The sequence below is a fragment of the Rhineura floridana genome, chromosome 12, assembly GCF_030035675.1.
Source record: "Rhineura floridana isolate rRhiFlo1 chromosome 12, rRhiFlo1.hap2, whole genome shotgun sequence".
NCBI lineage: Eukaryota > Metazoa > Chordata > Lepidosauria > Squamata > Rhineuridae > Rhineura > Rhineura floridana.
Genome location: NC_084491.1, coordinates 272,864 through 295,734, shown reverse-complemented (window position 1 = coordinate 295,734; position 22,871 = coordinate 272,864). Strand labels below are relative to the sequence as shown.

The 22,871-nt window shown below is 44.9% G+C and overlaps 1 protein-coding gene across 1 annotated transcript in view; it reads right to left on the bottom strand.

The window, feature by feature from the left end:
* LOC133368735 (paired box protein Pax-8-like) overlaps positions 1-22,871 on the bottom strand; it is a 75,761-nt gene that overhangs the window by 20,608 nt on the left and 32,282 nt on the right. Inside the window, exons 9-10 of the mRNA XM_061593350.1 lie at positions 5,421-5,522; positions 2,129-2,131 (exon numbers count right to left, since the gene is read on the bottom strand). Coding sequence (XP_061449334.1) covers positions 2,129-2,131; positions 5,421-5,522 — 105 coding nt within the window. The remainder of the gene's footprint in view (positions 1-2,128; positions 2,132-5,420; positions 5,523-22,871) is intronic.

The window sequence follows — 22,871 nt, the reverse complement described above, 5'->3', positions numbered from 1 at the left end:
GGGGTGTGACTCTTTTCATCCCTTGCCCCACACAGCTGTTGACAGCTAGCCAGAGGGTATGGGTCCACAGGGTGGGTCCAGGGGGTGGTGAATTTTTCCTTGTGTGAGGAGCTGGTGCCGGCCACCTTAAAGGGGATGAAAGTGTGGGCACTCCTTAAAAAGTCCGCTTTGGACCCAGAAAATTCTATTAACGATTGCCAAGTCACTAATATCTCCTTCTTGAGAAAGGTGGGCAGTGGTGTTCTTCCAAACAGAATCATATGAAGCAGATTATATGGACCCTTTCCAAAGGGTTCCAGCAGGCAGCCAGGTTGCGTACTGGCTCAGGGGCCTGCAGCTGGGCAAGTGTAGCTCCCACTCCGTGCTACCATCGGGTACTGGAGCGTGCACCCCATGACCCAATGCTGGCATGCATTGTGAAACAGGAGCCACCCTCCCGGGCAGCACCCCCGCTGCCACTGGTATGGGCTGGCCGCACCCCACGTATCTATGTTGCCACATCAGCATGTTGCACACGCATACTTACCATCACCCAATATGACGGCAAGGACATCAACATGCTGCCACCAGCATGCTGGGTGCTGGCAAGCATGCACACACAGCGCACTGACACAACTGGGCCTGTAAGTCCCTGGCAGCAGTGGTAGTACCCACTGCAGTCTGGTGCCGCTCCTGCTTTTCAGTCTGGGTCCAGGCTCAGTTCTGGCACCAAAACAGTCTTGGTTGCCCTTATGGATGACAACTGTTAGAAGAGGGACAAAGGCAGTGTGACCCTATTGATTCTCCTTGATCACTCGGCAGCTTTTGATACCATCAGCCATGCCATACTGTTGGACTGACTCCATATATTAGGATTCAGGGGCCTGTGATATAGTGGTCCCACTCTTATCTGTAAGGTCAGTTCAAGAAAGCTGCATGTGGGGGCTGCTACTTGACACATGTCCTGTGGGGCTTCCATCTTGCTTCCATGCTCTTTAACATCTATCTTTAATCGCTAAATGAAGCTGTTGCGTGACACACAGGCCCGTTTCTGTCACGGGTGCCAGATGAGTCTCTGTAGGTGTTACACTGATGCTTGCACACAGAAATAGGCTGTATGAGGGCCAAAAAAAATGATGCTGAATCCCCTAACGAAATAGAGGTGCTGCGGGTCGGTGGTTCTCATGCCTGGGAATCAGGTGTACAGCCTACTCTAAACGAGGTTGCACCCCCATCAAGGTGACTAGAAAGCTTATAACTGAAGCACTCTGGAACGATTGAGAAGAGATCTTGGCCCTCCTTTGTGTGAGAACCTTTCATGTACTTGGAAGAGAGCTATCATATCTCCCCTCAGTCTTCTCTTCTCAAGGCTAAACATGCCCAGTTCTTTCAGTCTCTCCTCATAGGGCTTAGGGGATTCCCAGTCCCCTGATCGTTCTCATTGTCCTCCTCTGACCCCCTTCCAGTTTGTCTGCATCCTTCTTCAAGTATGGTGTCCAGAACTGGATGCTGTACTCAAGATGAGGGCCAATCAGTGCTGAATGGAGGGGAACTAATACTTCATGCAATTTGGAAACTGTACTTCTGTTAATGCAACCTAAAATAGCATTAGCCTTTTTTGCAGCCACATCACACTCATATTCAGCTTGTGATTGACAACAATCCCAAGATGCTTCTCACATGTAGTATTGCTGAGCCAAGTATCCCCCATCTTATAACTGTTCATTTGGTTTCTTTTTCCCAGGTGTAGAACTTTGCACTTATCCCTGTTAAATTTCATTCTGTTGTGTTCAGCCCAATGTTCCAGCCTATCAAGATCACTTATAATTTTGTTTTTGTCTTCCAGGGTATTAGCTTTCCGTGCTAATTTCGTATCATCTGCAACTTTGATAAGCATTCCCTGCACCTCTTCAGCCAAGTCATTGTTGAAGAGCACGGGGCCCAGACTGATCTCTGCAGTACCCCGCTCATTATCTCCCCCCAGTTTGGGAAGGAACCAATGATAAGGGGGACAATGGCTGCATAGCGCAGAATTTGGTGCAAGGAATCAGGGAGGCGGGTGTGGGGTCCAGGAGCGGGAGGGAGACAAGGCTGGTGTAGGCAGATAAGCACTCTCTGAGTACGATTCTGTAGCCAACTGTGGATCCACCTGCTACATTGGCAATACATTGATACATTGCTTTTCAAAAGTTTCATCCTCATCTTCTCCTTGATTGGGTGGTTGGTAGTAGACTCCAAGCACCACATTCCTTTTATTACTTGCCCCATTAATTTTAATCCAGATGCTCTCAGTGGAGCTGCCAAGCTCATCCTCCTGTATTTCTGTGCAGGGATATGTATTTTTAACACAGAGCGTGACTCTGCCTCCCTTTCTATTCCTTCTGTTCTTTTTGAACAAGTTATATCCTTCAGTCGCTGTATTTCAGTCATGGGAGTCATTCCACCAAGTTTCAGGTATACCTATTTCAGGTATCAAAAGGCCATGCTATCAGTTAACAGTTATTAGCTGCAAAGACAATATTCCTCTGTCTCCCAGGCACTGGGGCCAAGCAGCAGAAGATGCCTCTTGCACTGCTTGTGAGGGCAGAGGGACATCTAGCCGGCCATTAATGAGATAGGCCCCGGCTTAAGCCAGAGTGCCAACTTGATTGCAGCATGGTGAGTACGAGATTTTGAACTGTGAGCTCTGCTCATCAAGCAGCCACCAGAGGTAGGCTTCTAGGTGAAAACCTTTTTATACTCCCAGGCATTTTAAAGTGTATTTTAACAACATTTCTGTATTTTGGTCGTTGTTTGGTTCTTTATTGTTTGTTTGTTTTGTTTCTTGATTTATTGTATTTATTGTATTTCTATATTATGCTTGTTTTTATCTTTTTGTACACCGCCCAGAGAGCCTTCAGGCTTAGGGCGGTATATAAATAAAATAAAATAAATAAATAAATAAATAAATAATTCTCTGAGCTTGACATGGAAAAGAATGACCCGGTGAAACAAATTATGGCACTTTAGGAATCGGGCTGAGGATCCCATTTCTGACTTATTGATTACATCAATATCCCACCTTTCTTCTAAGGAGCTTAAGACTGTGTACGTGCACCCCTTTATCCTCACAGAATGACTAGCCCAAAGAGCAATCAGAAACTTGATTCTCCCACCTTCAGTCAGACGTGACCGGTAACTTCACCACCTCATTCTGCTGCATGTGTAGGACAGGCCTGACCTACACATTCTGAAGCACACGGAACACTCAGAAGGACTATAAGCAGGGGAGCCTCTAAACTTTTTGGACCCAAAAGCACATCTGGAAATCTAAGAACCTATCATGGACACCACAAAATATCAATTCAAGAGAAGAAAAACTGGTGATGCTTAGAACTCCCCCCCAGCAGGCAAAGCATCTATATACACCCCAAAACAAATGAACACACACAAAAAAGCAGGCAACACCAGAGATGTGAAGGCCCAGAAAAAAAACAGAAAAATTGAGAAAAATCCATTTCCCCCCATTTTTTCCCGAAGCCATTTTTTGGGTTTTTTTCTGAAAAATTGGAAAAATTGAAAAAAATGAAGAAAAAACGGATTATGGAATGTTTTATTTTAGCATGATGAATAAAATGTTTCATTGAATCTTGCCCCCCCCCTTTTCTCAGTTCTTTCTATGGGAATGGATGATTTATGTCTGCTTGACACTGTGGAGGACTAGCAGAAACATAAATCATTTTCTTTGTTATTAATGTTGATGGTTTCTTCTGGTGTTTTTTTAATTGTTTTTTGCCTGCTCCTCATAAACTTGCAAAACGAAAGTGGTTCCTTACAGTTCAGGAGCTTGTAGACCCATTTGTTACAAAAAAAAGGTAAAAATTTAAAAAAGTAAATTCAATTTGTAATAATTGTTTGAATAGAATGTACTTTTAATATACCAAATGTGATAACTTTATGCCAAACCAACTTGTACATAATTACATTTTATGTTCCTGAAATAAGAAAGTGATGTTCAATCTGTGAAAAGTGCTAATATTGCATTTTTTCAATTTTTCTGAAAATTTCCATTTTTTTCTGAAAAACACCTTTTTTCCCCATGGCTTCAAAATTTCCAGAAATTTTACATCTCTAGGCAACACACAAAAATAATCGGGAACCGAAAAATAAAGCCTTGAGAGCACTGTGGAGCTTTGGCATGCACTAAGAAGAGGGTCTGAAGGTGTCCTGGTGCCCAGGAACCACACTATGGCTGCCAAGTATTTTATGAGATGGTTGGATTCACTATCTCATAAAATGGTGGGAAATACCACTCATGATGCCCCCTGCAGTGCTTAGCAGAATGTGGGTGACACACAAATGTGAGGAGTAAATGTAAAAATAAGCAGAGAGCACATCCCACCCCACCTGCCCGAAGTGAGCCCAACAGAGAGGTAGCTTCTTTACTCCCTTCACAGAGGCAACACATATGATGTTTTTGATCAATAATTATACTGAGTAGCAAATGACATGAATGTTCCTCTTTCAAACACATGAAGAGACAAGGATGCATGTGAAGCTTTTGTTCAAAATGGTTTCTCCAACTGGAAAAAGCACTGAAAAGATTTTACAGCCATAAAAATTCTAGCTTGCACTGTGCAGTTGTCCAATCTATAGCCACTGTTAAAGTTGGTACATAGCAAGTGTTCAGAAGGCAAACAGGAGCAAGATGCTAGAGAGGCACTGCTGATCCTTTTATCATCGTTAAGGTACCTTGCCTATCCGGGCAGTGCAGTGCATGGCCATCTTGAGGAATAGTTTTTAAGCAGTGTGTTAGAAAAGCAAGATATATAACATCCCAGTGGCTTGACTATGGATTTCCTTTGAGGGCATGGCTATGGGGGCTGTCATGATGCGCTTCACAATTGTTAGGAATGGCCCCCAAATGTGCTTGCACTCACTTATAGGACACTTGGTTAATTAAGGGTCTGACGTGAAAAGAAGATTGCCACTACTTGGAACTCTGTACTTTGCTCAGAAACCGAGTTAGTGCTCAACAACTGTGTTGCACTCTGCACTGGCTCAGAGATTCAACCATGCCTTTACCAAATAAAGGCACATGATGCCATTATTTAGGCAATTTCATATTGGTAAGTTACCTTCTGAATTAAGAAGAAACAAGATTATTGCAATTGAATGGCCGGCAAGATTAAAATGTTTCCCTTCAGCCTCAGGCTTTTCTGTGTTACCTTTCTTAATGTCATATTTGTATCCATTTATTTTCTTGTGTAGAGACTGTCCAGTTTAACATGCATGTACATTCACAGATCTGAAAGTGACCATCCTAAAAGCAAATTTCAAAGACAGGACACAGCGGGAGACCGCTGAGATGCCACTATAATCACTGCCCTGCGCCCACCTTTTCCTAGATTTGCCACACCCCTGGAAATTGGAAAATGTACACCGTGCAAGGACTTCCTTACCTGCCACCATGCCAGCAATTGCAGAAGAGCTGTAGCTTCCCTGCCCACTGGATGGGATGTGGGGAGGGTAGCCAGGAAGGGTGGAGCCAACCACTTCACACCCTGCAAGAGAGGGAAGACAGGGATGTGCATTAGCACTTGGCACAGAGAAAACCAACCCCCTCTCATAAAGAGAATAAACAGAATGTCTGCAGGAGAGACAGTCCAAGAAATTAGGATCTGTTATAATAGAATATTAGGATCTGTTATAATAAGGGGATCCACCAAGGATCCCAAGCCCAACCTGTGTTGAAATCCAGCGTGGCCTTGCCTGCCTTCCTAGGCATCAACTGGCACCCACTCCTTACTGTGGAGTTCTCCTGCACACCCTCTGAGAACATAGGTTTGCATTGGGGTAAATATGGCAAGTAGAAAGTGAAGGGAGGGGGAGAGAGTGAGCTGGGATGCTTGTAAATACTGTGTGTTGATCGGCTGAGTGAATGGAGGATGCTGGCTTTTATCTATGGCCAGTCCCAGGTCTGAGAGGGCTAGGGTTAGATCTTGGGAAGAGAGGGTTGGGTTGGAAGGGGGCGAAGAAAGGTAGCAGCAGGGCTTCCTTGTCGTATTTCAGGAAAACTTAGTAAGGAACATTAATCTGTAACCACATGCTTTGGGAACTTGCATTTTAAGTATTCTTGATTACATTTATAACTTCGGTTGAATAAATCTGTTGGTTTAAACACATGCCTGGTTCTTGGCTAGCTATCACAAAGCTGGCAAAAGATAAACAAAGGCTGAAACAGTAAGGTATGGTGAAGAGAAGCAGTAACAGGTGCCAAGGCATGAATGCACAGCTGGGAACTTTAAAGTATCCATCTGGTGGTGGGGGGTGATGCTTCCTGTTGCCTGGGCATTGATAGCAAGGGCTGGAGTGGGGGGGGGGAGGAGGAAAAGGCCTTCCGGGTGGGGGGAAATAGATACAGTGGATACAGTGAGTGAGCTAGAGTTGGCCAGTTGCAAACCGGTCAAATGGGATTGATTTCGGCCTCTTCCTTCTGAGGATGTGGACAAGGTGCTCTCATCTGTAAGGCCTACCACTTGTCTACTTGATCCTTGCCCGTCGTGGCTCCTCATGAGCTGCAAAGAGAGATTGGGTGAGGGGATCAAGGCAATGGTCAATGCATCCTTGCAAGAGGGTGTTATACCACTAGCCCTCAAGGAGGCTATTATAAAGGCCATCTTAAAGAAGTCCTTCTTGGATCCCCAAATATTAAACAACTTTCGCCCAATTTCGAATCTACCATTTTTGGGCAAGGTCATTGAGCGAGTGGTGGCTAATCAGCTGCAGACACACTTGGATGAAACGGATTATCTAGATCCATACCAATCGGGTTTCAGGACTGGACATGGAACTGAAACAGCCTTGGTCGCTCTGGTAGATGATATGAGGAGGGCATTGGATAGGGGAGAATTCACCTTCCTTGTCCTCCTAGATCTCTCAGCGGCTTTTGATACCGTCAACCACGGTATCCTTTTAGATCACCTGGAGAGTTTGGGATTGGGAGGCACGGTTTTATGTGTTGATGTGTGCGATATTTGCGTTGTAAGTGCTGTTACATTAGAGTATAATTGGTCAAGAAATCCAAGAACACGACATAGTGTTAAGAGTCCATTTACTCAGGACATTAAGGCATTAAGCAGTTTCGTTTTCCCACATAGCAAGAGCTCACACAGAAAGCTGCTTCACCTTCAAGAACAAAACCCCCCACAGAAAAAAACACAAACTGTCTGCTCTGGCTCCAGCACTTATCTCACGTTGCCTAGGAACCAGTTGACCTTGGCAGCCAGCAAGTTCCTACAAAGACATAACATAAAACTCTTCCTTGCTCCAGGCTTTCAGACTTGATGGAAAATAACCAGAGGTAGTATAGCCCAGGGGTCAACAGTTCCCACCTTTTTCATCAAGTCTGCACAATACAAGTACATTTCAACAGTACATTTCTACAATACAATACATATACATAGGCATCCAGTAATACATTTCAGTACATTGCATCATACATTACAGTTTCCAAGTTTAATCAAACTTTGGTTGTACACAAGTCAGATATAACGTGTCTGCATCCATCTCCACGACTTTGTGCATACCTGGGCTGCTGACTAAACCTACAGTAAATCTGTCAGGAGGTTTCCCAATGTTAGCTCTCTCAGAGCGTCTTAAAAGATTTGGAGCTTCAGCTCCTGTTGCACCCCCTCCTGAAGCACTTGTACTTGGAACAACTTGCTCAGAATACATCATATCGTCAGCCTTACGTTTCTTTGTTTTACGTTTGCCCCAAATCAGTTCATTTAATGCATCCTTCAGTGGAATATCTGTTCCTTCGACTTTCACCCCTTGTGTAGGTGTCGGTACTGGTGTTGGAGTTTCATCTGACCCATCAAGTATTACTGTTTGTTTATGATCCCAAGGCTTGTCTGAGACTCTAATGCTTCTGCTCAGAACAACTTGCTGTGTTTGTGGCACCCACACTCTGTAATATGCATTCTGGAAACCCAGCACAAACCCTTCCTGTGCTCTAGGTGCCAGTTTGCCACGTCTTTTTCCCTGTGGAATGTGGACCCAGCAATGGACTCCAAATCTCTCAATGTGCTGCACCCTCAGCTTTCTCCCAGTGAGTTTTTCATATGGTGACATCCCAAGTGCACTATGTAACACCCTGTTGTGTATATAATTCGCATACAAAATACATTCTCCCCCCAAAAAGTGTGCTAAACTGGAGTCCCCCAACATGGCTCTCAAAGCTTCCTGAAGCCCTCTGTTTTTTCTCTCCGCTATCCCATTACTGTACGGCGAAAATGGAGCTGTGAAATGTTGTTCTATACCTTCACTTTCAAGGTATGCATGTAATGATTTGCTTATAAACTCCCCCCCTTGGTCTGATCGTATCGCTCTCACTGTGACATTATGTTGTGTTTGGATTCTCTTAATGAACAGTCTCAGCTTCTGCTCTGCTTCATCTTTCCTCTTGAGTAAATAAACATGAGTGTATCTCGAAAAGTCATCTACCACCACCATAAAGTATCTTGCACTTCCTCGTGAACTGTTTATTGGCCCTGATAAATCAACATGGATTAGCTGGTAAGGAGTGGTTGTCGAGCTTTTCACCTCCCGGTTTATGGGTGCAATAGTATCTTTTGCTTTATGGCAGGCATCACAATCCATTATCTGCCCACACTCTTTCAGTTTCATGTTTTCACTCAAACTCGGGGTTCGCTTAATTTTCTCATAATTTGCATGCTCCAGCCTTTTGTGCCAATCATGCACACAGCCTTTATGTGTCTGTGCTTCAGCATTTAACACAGCACACCCTGCTTGAGTGCTCTTTATTATGAACTGTGCATCTTTCAGGCTCCCTTGCATGCAAATTTCACCCCCTCTTTTCACAAAACATTTGTCTCTTTCAAACATCACTGAAAGCCCAATGCTGGTTAATTTTCGGACTGACAAAATATTATTAGACAATTCAGGGACATACAATACATCAGAAATTATGCCAATCTTACTCAGTTTCAACGTTCCTCGCGCCTTGACAATTCGTCTTGTTCCATCAGCTAAAAGAACAGAGTCCTGCACCTCTCTTGCCGTGTGAAATAAACTAGGGTCCTTAACGAGTGTATGGGACGCTCCACTGTCACAAATCCAATCTGTCTCCATTAAATGAGGCTTTTCTGCGCTGACAAAGTTCACACTGCCCTGTTTCCAGCCTCCGTCCCTGCTTCTTTGCTTGACTGCACAGTCTCTTTGAATATGTCCACGCGCTCCGCAAAAATAACAAGTTTTCAGCCGTTGCTGCTCCTGGTAGTTTGCCTGCTTGCTTCTGACAGCTTCCTTCGGCTCGGCTTTTTTTGCCTCCTGTCTCCGCTGCCACTCCTGGGTCAACTTTTCCTCAATAAAACCCACATTTAGTCTGCCATCTGGCATTGCTTCCATAGCCATGACAAAATTATTCCAACTTCCATCGAGTGAAGCCAGAATAATATACGTTTTCTGAAGGATACTGTGTTCCACGCCTCGGTCTTCTAATTCAGCAAATAGGCGCCTAAATTCAGTAAGATGCTCACTCATGGTGCACTCATCCGTGAAACGCATCTGGTACAGCTTCCTTGCCAGACACAGCTTGGATCCCGCTGTCTGTTGCACATGAAGAGCCTGCAACACGTCCCACATACGTCTGGCTGTGGGTTCATCTCTCACGTGCAGTAGTTGAGAGTCGGATAGAGCCAAGGTAATAAAAGCCTGCGCCTTCTCATCTTTGCGCTTCCAGGCCGCTGTTGGTGGTACCGGTGGGGTCCCTTCAATAACATCAAATAAATCCTCTTTTATTAGGAAAGCCCGCATTCTCATCTTCCAGCTGGCATAATTATTTTCATTAAGTCTCTCCACTGGCATGCCTCCAGACATGTTTACAGCCGTCTTCGCTCACCTCTGTCTGGCACAATCAATCACGCTGCTCTCTGGAACTCAGTCTGCAGCTCAGACCACTTACTCACTCTGTAACGTGCGCTGGATCTGGGCCCATAACCCTGTTAATGTGTGCGGTATTTGCGTTGTAAGCGCTGTTACATTAGAGTATAATTGGTCAAGAAATCCAAGAACACGACATAGTGTTAAGAGTCCATTTACTCAGGACATTAAGGCATTAAGCAGTTTCGTTTCCCCACATAGCAAGAGCTCACACAGAAAGCTGCTTCTCCTTCAAGAACAAAAACCCCCACAGAAAAAAACACAGAGAAACTGTCTGCTCTGGCTCCAGCACTTATCTCACGTTGCCTAGGAACCAGTTGACCTTGGCAGCCAGCAAGTTCCTACAAAGACATAACATAAAACTCTTCCTTGCTCCAGGCTTTCAGACTTGATGGAAAATAACCAGAGGTAGTATAGCCCAGGGGTCAACATTATGGTGGTTCCATTCCTTTCTCTCCGATAGGCGTCAACAGGTAGCATTGGGTGATGAGGTTTCAGACCCTTGGCCTCTCAATTGTGGTGTGCCACAGGGTTCTATCCTCTCTCCCATGCTATTTAACATCTATGTAAAGCCGCTGGGAGCGATCATCAGGAGATTTGGGCTGCAGTGCCACCAATATGCGGATGACACAGCTCTATCTCTCATTCAAATCTTCACCGGAGAGGGCTGTGGAGACCGTATCCAAGTGCCTGGAATCCGTGAGTGGATGGATGGGCAGGAACAGGCTGAAGCTGAACCCTGACAAGACCGAGGTACTACTTGTGGGAGACAAGGGAAGGTTGGGAGATGTTAACCTGGTGTTTGGCGGGATGAGGCTGCCCCTACAGGACCAGGTCCATAGCCTTGGGGTCATTCTTGATTCCAAGCTGTCCATGGAGGCTCAGATTTCGGCCGTGAGCCGGGCAGCTTGGTATCAGTTACACCTTATACGTAGGCTACAACCCTACCTCCCTGTTCAACAGCTCCCACTCGTAATACATGCCCTGGTCACCTCTCGATTGGACTACTGTAATGCGCTCTACGTGGGGTTACCCTTGAAAACGACCCAGAAATTGCAACTTATACAGAATGTAGCGGCGCGCTTACTTACCAACAGTCACCGCCGTGATCACATTACGCTGGTGTTATTTGATCTACACTGGCTGCCGGTTGTTTTCCGGGCCCGATTCAAAGTGTTGGTATTAGCCTTTAAAACCCTGTATGGTTTCGGCCCAGTTTACCTGAAAGAGTGCCTCCACCGCCACCAGTTATGCCGCCCGACCAGATCAGCCACGCAAGGCCTTCTCTCAATCCCACCAACCAAAACAGCTAGGTTGGTGGGTACTAGGGAGAGGGCTTTTTCTGTGGTGGCCCCCACTCTCTGGAACTCCCTCCCGTTTGATCTCTGACATGCCCCTTCCCTGGATGTATTCCGCAAGGCCCTGAAGACGTGGCTATTTCAACAGGCCTTTGAGATCTTTGGGATGGGCTAATCTCCATGATTTTGTCATCTATTATATGCTGTATATGTAAATGTTTTTATAAATGTACTGATGACTGTCCAGTATTTTATTTATTGAGATGAAAACCTTTTTATACTCCCAGGCATTTTAAAGTGTATTTTAACAGCATTTCTGTATTTTGGACGTTGTTTGGTTCTTTTGTTGTTTGTTTGTTTTGTTTCTTGATTTATTATATTTATTGTATTTATATATTGTGCTGGTTTTTATCTTTTTGTACACCGCCCAGAGAGCCTCCGGGCTTAGGGCGGTATATAAATTAAATTAAATAAATAAATAAATAAATTAATGTGACTGCATTTGATACTATTGTATTTTATCCCATTTTAATGTACATCGCCTAGAGTGGCTATCTGCCAGATAGGCGACACACAAATTAAATATTATTATTATTATTATTATTATTATTATCATCAAAGCATTGAATAAGGCTGAGTGTGTGCAGGCGGCTTTTATGAACAGGGAAAGAAAATTAAATGTAATGGTCCTAGTATTGACGATTCCTCTGTAATATGTTTTGGGTTTATCTGTTCTTTATAATTTATATTTGCTCAAATTATTATTATTTGCATGTTTGTCTCGTTTCTTTAGTGTGTGCACAGTATGCATATATCATGCATATAATGAAAACGCCAGCCCCCACTGGAGGATTTATAGTGCCTCATCACAGTCCTGGGATTGGCATGAAGTCAGGGTGGGGTGGAGAAGGAAAAGAGCAGGCAGTGGTCGTGGCACGGAGCCAGAAGGGAGGGGCACTGATGGGGGGGAGAGGATGGTTTGAACCAGGGAGACAGGCTGGAACAGAGTGGGAAGGGAGGGACATTTTCTTCAAAGTTTCAACAAGGAGAAATAGCAGAGATGGGTCCAACACAGAAGCTAACACAACACAGCCTTTCTCAACTCCCTTCTCACTGTACTCAAACCTTTGCCATTTTTCAGCACTGTCAATTGACCCATTCAGTGTTCCTCCTCACTTTACTCAATTGTGCAGGGGAGGAGTTGTACAAAAGGAGGAGGAGGAGGAGGAGGCAGCATGGACATGGAGGTTAAGGTGGATCAGGGGTGCAAAGCAGGTCTGCAGAAGAGACGTGGCTTCAGAAATGGGGTTGGGAAGGTGAAAAGGGAGCTGAGTAGTGACATGGTGTAGGAAGGGGAAGTTCTAGGGGGTTAATGGGGTGGGAGTGGTGGTGAGGTTGGCAAGTGGAATGAGCAGGGACACAGCCCCGTGTGTGCGTGTGATATTCAATAAAATGTGTTATTAAAAAGAGAGTAGGGGGCAACTTGTACATATCCCTCACAACTCAGGCTCTAGGTCCGGGGTTGGGAGCCATGGTTCCTTAGGCCAGTGGTTCCCAACTATGAGCATGGGACCCTCTTTATAAGCTGAAAATTTTTTGTGACCCCCTCCCCCCAGGGAGGCAGGCTGGCTGCCAGGAAGGAAGGGGGAAAGCAGCCTTTCTTTGCAGGCTTGCTTCTTTTTGCTTCACAAAAAGCCCTCCCTCTCATTCTAAGTAAGGGCGTTGTCAGTAGCGGCAGTGCAAGGAGACAGGAATCAGTGATAGTAATCCCCTCTTCTTCCTGATAGCTCCACCCTCAGCCTCCTTTGGCATCTGCCATGTATTTTATAGGCAGATGCCTGCCCTTAGTGTGCCTGAAAGAAGCTCTGGCGCTTCAGCAAAAGGCCTCCCCTCTTGTTTGGAGCAAGGGGGAGGTGTCATTTGCAGCGGCAGTGGGAAGCAGACAGTGTAGAAGGAGTGAAGACTTTTTAAAAAAATTAATAAATAATTCATTTCTTTACTGTTCACGGCCCCCTCTGGATTACTTCGTGGCCCTCCTGGGGGTCCCAGCCCCCAGGTTGGGAACCACTGCCTTAGGCTGTATGCAAGCCTAGAGGCCTTCCTATCTGGCCTGCAAAAACCCTTCCGTTGGAGGCAAGAGAAGGTTTTTCCCCAAGTCGAATTGCAGCAAAGGAGGTTTTCCGGGAGGTTGTGGCTGCAATGGGAAGGGTTAACTCTCCCTTTTCCATGTGTTCTGACAACACCATCACCATCAAAAAGGCTCCCCCATGCCAATATAAGGCTTTTTTTTCCCAATTGTTGCAGCGCGGGCAGTAATTCTAAAACATATTTCTTGACAGAAAGAGCTTCAAACCTGAGCTTGAAGAGATGGCCGCAGCCCACCCAAAAAAGTACATTATGTATAATACAGTTAAGAACCTATTAATTAATTGACTGAACTCTGATTGTGCATGGGATGGACCCCAATTGATTCCCCCCCCCCATGGGTCATGTTTCTGCATGAGAAAAAACACCTTTGAGATTCCATGGGGCATTGTCTTTCTTTTACTGTGGGAATCATCCCAATCATTACAGGTAGCATTTCCATTCTCTCTCCTCTGATGCTGCTTCACATGAAATTGGGTTCTGCCAGGATTCCAACCCTGTTTGGTTCCTCTACCCCCTCAACTGTTCATTTGGCTGCAGCAGAGAGGAAGTTGTGGCAGCAGCGCCTACTGCATCAGCCGGCTGAGACACTGGCTTCCTCTCGCCCCGAACTGTTTCCATACCAGCTGGTCCTTCTAAAACTTTTATAAGTTTAAGCACTGATGTCTGCTGTTTTCTCCTCCCTCCTCCTCATTTTCCCTTCTGTTTCGTGTTTTTTGGATCGTAAGCCTGAATTTAGGAATGTCTCTTATTTATTATCTTAGGTAAGCAGTGCTGGATTTAGAAACAAGCCAAGTAAGCCATTATAAGGGGCCTTTAAATATGTTGGAGATAACTAAGAAGTTTTATTTTAATTGAAATTGCTTTGGCTTAAATGGGTGCAGTCTTCCAGGGTTGTGGGGGTCATAGACCCCTTACTTTTTTGGGAGCAGGGTCTCAGCTAGGTCCTTATGTATGAGCCAATCATGATGAAAGGAGAACATGTTAGCCACTGAGAAGAGTTCTTGTCCTTTTGTGATGACTGGAACCAGTCAAGACTAGAATGAAAGGAGATGAGTCAGCCATTGAGAAGACTCTTCTCAGTAGCGAACCCACATGCTTTCATGCTGATTGGCTCCAAGAGACGTCTGTTGTGGTGGAGTGTGGACTTGGAGATGACACTGAGGGCAAGGTAGACGAGGGAAAGTGGGGAAAGTGGCAGGACTGTTTGGGTGCGCAGTGGGACTATGTATTTCTTAATTTGCCACTACACTGCTGGGCTTAAATAACCTTTCATATAAAGTCCACCACCAACATTCGGAACCCTGATTTCCTCATCCCAATCCATGCCCAGTCCCATTGACTTCCCTTCCAGAGCTACTGGACTACTTGCATCATCCACAGGTTGCCCAGCCTCACCTCAGACCTCAAGAGGAAACAATGGGAGCCAACTTATTATTGTTATTATTATTTCCATTTCCTGCCAGCCTACCATAATGCTCTAGAGCCTTATTCTGCACCAGGCATCATCACCACTTTCCCACCTCCACCCCTCCATATATCACCACACAGGCCTGTAGCTAGCCTCAGTGTTCTGAGGGGGCACAAAAACATAAGGGGGGTGTTACGTTGTAGGAATTACAAGCGACCAGAGGCAAGGACTTGAAGCTTCTTCCTTTCAGGAGCATCGCGAAACTGAAAACGAATCCATCAGGCCACACCCCAATAACTCTGGCTCTGCCCTCTCACTTCCTGTTCTCCCTGCTCTCTTCCATGCCTTTAACTGCGGGCTCATCCACACAGGAGCTGAACTCCGTTTTAAAGACGAAGCTTTTCCCATCGTGACAAAGTTTAAAGGTTCACTTTCCTACCTTCCAATCTGCTGTTTTCTGTACCCGCTGAAGGGAAAGTGCCAATCATGCAGCTTCCTAATGACCACACCCTCTTAAGGTCAAACTACCACTTCCTCTGGTTACCTTGGCAACCAAGCATGTTACGTTTGTTCCACAGTAAGTTTCATTAAAAAAGAGAGAAAATCCTCAAGTGCAATTATTTGTATTTTCAGAATCCAGCAGAAATACAAATATTTGTTTGAACAGTGTTATGCTTTTTTGCACAAGTTAGAGGGGAAAGGGAAAAAAGCACCATTTGCAGCAGGCTTGCAGAATGGGAGCTAGCAGGAAATGACATGAACAAAGGGAGGAGGAGGGAGTGGGTGTGGACTCACAACAGCAGTGGACCTAAGCATCTGCAAAGCTCTAGAGATAACCACAGGAGGTTTTTTCTTCCCTTTTCAGATTAGAATTGGCCACCACTGCTAGTATATAAATCCCAGTCAGATGTAAGACACACAGCATGGAGCTGTATCTCTTTGGCTTTATGGTGCGCACTCTCAGGGCCAAACTAGATGTGGGTTCAAATACAAAGCAGGTAGCTATCTCTCCCCCTCCCCCTCTAATTACAGAGGAAAGGAACCCGACTCCAGCATGCAGAAAAGCAAGGCATCTCTTCACCCAGCCACCCCCCAGAGATTGAAATGGAGACTGCCATCACCCTCAACAGGATTAGGAGCCTTAGTAAATAAATCCTCACTGGTACTTTTTTCCTAAAGCTCCTAGGCCCACAGGGAACCTAATCTCCATTTCAGGCTTGGTGGGGATAGAAGCAAGAGGACTCCCCTTCCCACACTCTGCCTTCACAGTGGAAATCAGGCTCCTCCGCAATTAGTTAAGAAAAACAAGATAAGTAGCTACAGGCTGCATATTTCAACACATCTCTAGTTGGGCCCAGAAGGGGAAACTCTACTGAAAGGAACTATTGCTAACCCTTCTTTGCTTTACAGCAGGGATGGGGAAACTTTTTCAGCTCCAGGGCCACATTCCCTTCAGGGAAGCCTTTCAGGGGCCACATGCCAGTGGTGGGCAGAGCAGCAAATTATGTTACCTTTGTGCAGTAGGCTCATTTGTGCACACGCTCAACCCGCCCCCTCTCGAGACTCCCTCCAGACAAATAACAAGCAGGATCAGAGTCCAGGGAACATCCGCACCAAAGAGGCACACTCAGGGTGCAAAGCAGAGCCTGCGAGGGGTGTGGCCTGGGAAAGGTTCCAAGGGCCAGGTAGACAGGCCTGGAGGTCCTTAGGTTGGACTCCTGACATGTTAAGTCCCATGGGGGAAAGAAAGAGTATGATCCACCGTCCATGCAGCCACCCACCACGCGGGGGAGAGAGCCCAGTCATGAGAACATGCTGTGAGTCCACTCTTTTCCTGCTAACCACACGTGGAATAGCAAGATGCCATTCAGCTAGTAGATCAATAGTATGGGACTATGCCCTGAGATACTGGAACATAGCTAAGCCTTTTGAAGACATTTAAACAGATTATAGATTATGTTACATTTGCAGACTTTGATCTTCATTCATCAACCTGAATCCACTCTTTGGTTTTTTATTCTTTAGCTGTCTTTTGCAAGATAGACATTTGTGCAAATATATATTCAGGCAATAGCACAATCAGGAGGGCTTCAATAGTTGAACTCAGTGATTAACTGGGCAGGATGTAACAACTTTGCAAGGCACTACAGGGACAAAATTGCTCAGATTCGGACAGAGTTGAGAGTGTTTAATGCCACAGGTAGAACAACCCTAATGGAAGCATCCAGAGCACTGTTTGTTCCATCTGCACTGGATCAAGTTTCAATTATTGCGGCCTGAAAATGTGGACAAGCTGTTTGGTGAGCCTTGCTCATCTTGGCTTCTTAAAGCCAGCCATAGGGGGTTGACTGGGTAGGTCCAGGGAGTGATTAATGCTTTACTGAAGGAAGGGGAGGTCCCATCTGCCCTGAAGGAGGCAGCACTGCGTCCCCTCAAGAGGACCTCCCTGAATCCAGAAGTGTTGAACAATTATCCTCCAGTGGCAAATATCCCCCTTTTGGGCAAGATGCTCAAGAAGGTGGTGGCAGTCCAGCTTCAAGTGTGCTTGGAGGAAAATGATTACTTGGATCAGTTCCAGTCTGTCTTCAGGCCTGACTATGGCACGGAAACGGCTTTGATCGCCGTAGTTGATGACATCTGTCAGGAGACAGATAGGGGGAGTGCAACTTTGCTCATTCTCCTTGATCTCTTGATACTATTGGCCATGGTATCCTTTGGGTATGTCTCAGGGAGGTGGGGGTTGAGAGCACTGTGCTTCAGTTGTTCCACTCATACCTCCAGGGCTGCTTCCAAAAAATAGTTATGGGAAGCTACTGTTTGGCACCATGGGAGCTGCCCTGTGGGGTTCCACAGGGTTCCATCTTGTCCCCCATGCTATGTTGTTACATGAAGCCATATGAAGTCTATATGAAGCCACTGGGAATTGTCATCAGGAGATGACACCTGACTCAGTCTCTCTGGTCCATCAGAATAAGGAGATGCAGTTGAAGTTTTCGACCAGTGCTTGGAGAATGTGATGAGCTGGATGTGGGTGAATAAACTGAGACTAACTCCTGAAAAGACAGAGGTGTTACGTGTCCAGAGTTCTCATGTCCAGGAGGTGGGGAGAAGGCCTGTTCTGGATGGGGCTGCTCTCCCCTGGAAGGAGCAGGCCTGCAGCTTGGGAGTACTCCTGGATCTAACACTGTCACTGGAGACTCAGGTGGCCTCTTTCCAGCTCCGGCTGGTCCACCAGCTGCGGCCCCTTTGAACAGATATGGCTTGGCCATAGTACTCCAAGCTCTGGTAACTTCCAGACTGGATTATTGCAATGCGCTCTACATGGGGCTGCCCTTGAAGACGACTCGGAAACTTCAACTGGTCCAAAATTGGGCAGCCAGATTGCTGGCTGGGATTCCTTTAGGAATATAACCCCTGTTTTAAAACAGCTGCATTGGTTGCTGGTTCATTTCCAGACCCAATTTAAGGTACTCACACTAGTGTTTAAAGCCCTAAACAACTTAGGTCCCAAATATCTGAAAGATCATCTCCTTCCCTACAGACCCTCTTGGGTGTTGAGATCAGCAGAGGGGGCCCTTTTGGTAGTTCCACCACCCCAGAGGATTGGGGGTGGCTGAGAAGAGGGCAGTCTGTGTGGTGGCTCCTAATCTGTGGAACTCCCTTCCCACAGGGGTGTGTCTGGCAGCTTAACTATTTAATATTAAACATTATATAAACATCTCTGTTATCTTTTTGGCACATATTGAAGACCTTCCTCTTGCAACAAGCCTTATAAGTTGAGATCTTATCCCAGTCTGCGTCTGTGGTGGAACTGCTTTTTAATATGTTTTTAAACCTTTTTAAAAAACAATATGTTTTTAACCTTTTTTAAAAAAAAGATGTCTTGGAAGCTTTTAAAAAATGTTTTTAAAGATGTTTTGTTTTAATGTATTCAGGGCCAGCGCCAGGCATGCTGGGGCCCTTGGTGCCTGGCCACACCTACCTGTCTCCTGTCTTTTGTGGCTGTGTGTGCTGAGCTGCCATTAACCTTGATGGCGGTCAAGGTTTCCCTAAGGGGCTGAAGCCTCCACCACCATCTTGGTTGATGGCACGCATGCGCATAGCACGCATGCATCCCTGCCATCAACCAAGAAGGCAGCAGGGGCATCTGCACCTTAGGGAAACCTTGGCCGTGATCTTGGTTAATGGCAGCCCTGCGCATGCCGCCTGCGCAGCTGCAAAAGACAGCAGACAGCTAGGTGGAGCCAGAGAACGCTTGCAAGCTCCCTCCCTGCGATCTGCGGCAGCTGCCTTGCCACAAATTGCGGAAGAGGAATGCTACTCCTCCCCCACCCTATCCAGGGGCCCGTTAGGGGCCCCTGTGGCCCTCAGCCAGGGGCCAACCTGCCCGCCCTTTAGTGCCAGCCCTGAATGTATTTTAAAGTCTGTTTTTATGATGTTTTAAAGAGTTTTTGGTGCTTTTGTTTGCCACCCTGGGCTAATGCTGAAAGGAAGGGCAGGATATAAATCAAATAATAAATAAATAAACTTCATTTTACAGTTTGAGGCAAATGCTGAAGATGCACCTCTTTACCCTGACATTTGACACCTGAGACATATATTTTTAGGACCCACACTATTTTATGATGCTGGTTATTTTTCATTTTTAATGCTGTATTTTAAAATTGGTGTTACCCACCTTGGGACCTTTGGGTAAAGGGCAGGTAAATAATGATCATGATCATGATACCATGGGAGGTGTTCCCAGAGATAGCCTGGTCCCAAGTTGTTTAGAGCTTTGGCTAGTGTGGTGTAGTGGTTAAGGTATTGGACTACAACCTGGGAGACTAGGGTTTGAATCCCCCCACAGCCATGAAGCTCACTGGGTGACCTTGGGCCAGTAACTGCCTCTCAGCCTCAGAGGAAGGCAATGGTAAACCCCCTCTGAATACCGCTTACCATGAAAACCCTATTCATAGGGTCGCCATGAGTCAGGATCGACTTGAAGGCAGTCCATTGCCATTTAAATCAGTACACCTGAGATGTATGATTTCAGGACCCATCCACCCCTTTTTTGTGGTTGGCATTTGTTTTAATTGTTTTTAATATTAAATTGTAAACTGTTGTAATCCACCCTGGGACCTGCTGGTGAAGGGCGGGAAAGACTAATATTAATGCTACTAATATATTGTTGTAAGTTTGGGGGTTGAAATGTATAATTTCTATGAGTCCCCTTCGAGCCTCCAATTTGGAATCCTGTGCCTTGGGGTGAGAAACTCACTCTGCTGGTCAGATGATGATGATGATGATGATGATGACGATTATTATTATTATAATTAATTAATTAATTAATTAATTTTATATCCCACCCCATAGCCGAAGCTCTCTGGGCGGTTCACAACAGATAAACATCCAATATACAATTAAAACATATATAAACAAGTTAAAAACTAAACCTAATAAACACATAAACAACTATAAAACTCAATACTAAATGTTAAATGTTAAAAAAGTATTAAATTGATTGAAATATTAAGATGTTAACAAATTAAGAAATTGGGTTTGAAATAAATAAATCTGATTTTGAAATAGGTTTGTGTACAAATGATGAATGCATAATTGCAAAAATGTATAAATTTTTATTAAAAATGGACATGGAAGAAGAACAAGTAAAAGAGTGTATGGTTAAGTGGGCAAAAAATTTTGGTTATAATATACAAATGGATCAATGGGAAAATATGTGGAAAAAAGGTTTGAAATTTACATTATGCTATAATCTTAAAGGAATTTTTTATAAAATGATGTATCATTGGTATATGACTCCAGAAAAGTTGTCAAAAATGTATAGTAATGTTTCTAATGTATGTTGGAAATGTAAACAACAAGAAGGATCTTTTTATCATATGCGGTGGTTGTGTAAACAGGCAAAATTATTTTGGGCACAGATAGGTAGGATGATGCAAAAAATCTTAAAGATAAATATTCAGTCAAAACCAGAATTTTTTTTATTGGGTTTTATGGATAAACAAAAGGAAAAGAAATATGGAAGAATAATATTATATATGATCACAGCAGCAAGATTACTATATGCACAAAAGTGGAAAATGGAATCGATACCAACAATGGAAGAATGGCTATTGAAATTAATGGACTTAGTTGAGATGGACAAATTGACATGTCTTATTAGAGAAAAAACGACAGATACATTTCTTAAGGAATGGAAGCCTCTTTTGGACTTTTTGTTGAAAGAAAAAAATGAAATGATGATAATGGGATTTGACGATTAATTAAGATAGACTTTGGAAAAAAGTGAATTTCGTATGTTCTAGGAGACAGGTTTGATATATACTTATAGCTGATCTGTAACAAATCGGAAGTCAAGTTTTTCTTTTTCTTTTATTTTTTTTCTGTTGTATTGTTTTTGTTGTATTTGTATTTGCTTTTATAAAAATTTGAATAATAAAAAATTATTATATAAAAAAAACAAATTAAGATATCAATATCAAAATGTTAAAAATATTAAATATTAAAATGTTAAAATGCCTGAGAGAAGAGGAAGGTTTTTACCTGGCGCCAAAAAGATAACAATGTTGGCGCCAGGCGTACCTCAACAGGGAGAGAATTCCATAATTCGGGGGCCACCACTGAGAAAGCCCGTTTTCTCGTTGTCACCTTCCGGGCTTCTCTCTGAGTAGGCCCCCGTAGGAGGGCCTTTGATGTTGATCGCAGCGTACGGGTAGGTTAATATCGGGAGAGGCGTTCCATCAGGTATTGTGGTCCCAGGCCGTGTAAGGCTTTATAAGTTAAAACCAGAACCTTGAATCGAGCCCGGAAGCATATAGGCAGCCAGTGCAAGCGGGCCAGAATTGGTGTTATATGTTCGGACCTCCGAGTCCCTGTTAACAGTCTGGCCGCTGCATTTTGCACGAGCTGTAGCTTCCGAACCGTCTTCAAAGGCAGCCCCACGTAGAGTGCATTGCAGTAGTCCAATTTAGAGGTTACCAGTGCATGGACAACTGAAGCAAGGTTTTCCCTGTCCAGATAGGGGCGTAGTTGGGCCACCAACCGAAGTTGATAGAAAGCACTCCGTGCCACCGAGGCTACTTGTGCCTCTAGTGACAAGGATGGTTCTAAAAGAACGCCCAAACTACGGACCTGCTCCTTCAGGGGGAGTGCAACCCCATCCAGGACAGGTTGAACATCCACCATCTGGTCAAGGGAACCACCTACTAACAGCATCTCAGTCTTGTCTGGATTGAGCCTCAATTTATTCGCTCTCATCCAGTCCATTACCGCAGCCAGGCATCGGTTCAGCACCTTGACAGCCTCACCTGAAAAAGATGAACAGGAGAAGTAGAGCTGCATGTCATCATCATACGGTGGCAACGCACTCCAAAACTCCTGATGACCGCACCCAGCGGCTTCATGTAGATGTTAAAAAGCATGGGGGATAGTACTGAGCCCTGTGGGACTCCATATTGGAGGGCCCAGGGTGCCAAGCAAAACTCCCCAGATGAGTTTCTTTTGTTAAGCTAACAGAGTGGCCAGGTTTATTAATGGGTCTATCAGGTGCCCAGCAACTGATGAATGGGCCAGGAAGATCCTTTTGTCATTGAAACTCTTCAGGAGAGCATCCCCTCGCCCGGGGCCTAGGAGAGGCTTGTGTTTTGAGTTGGGAGCTGGAGGCAGGCAGAGAGACTGGCTCTCTGCACCATGGCTTTAGGATGCCTCCTGTAACCCTGATGGAAAAGCTGGATATTGGACTGCTGATGCCTTGAACCCCTCCATCCTAAACTCAGGTTGGAATGTGTGTAAATAAATAAACCATATTTCATAAAGACACCACAGTCTCCGCTGACCTTCTTCCCAAGGAAACCAAACCCAGGGCAAGAGCAGGGACCCCTGGTAATCTCATCGCTCGGAGATTAAATTGACACTAAATTGTTCAGGGTTGTTAAAACAAAAAGGGATTGCAAAGAGCTCCAAAAAGACCTCTCCAAACTGAGCGAATGGGCGGAAAAATGGCAAATGCCATTCAATATAAACAAGTGCAAAATTATGCATATTGGAGCAAAAAATCTGAATTTCACATATACGCTCATGGGGTCTGAACT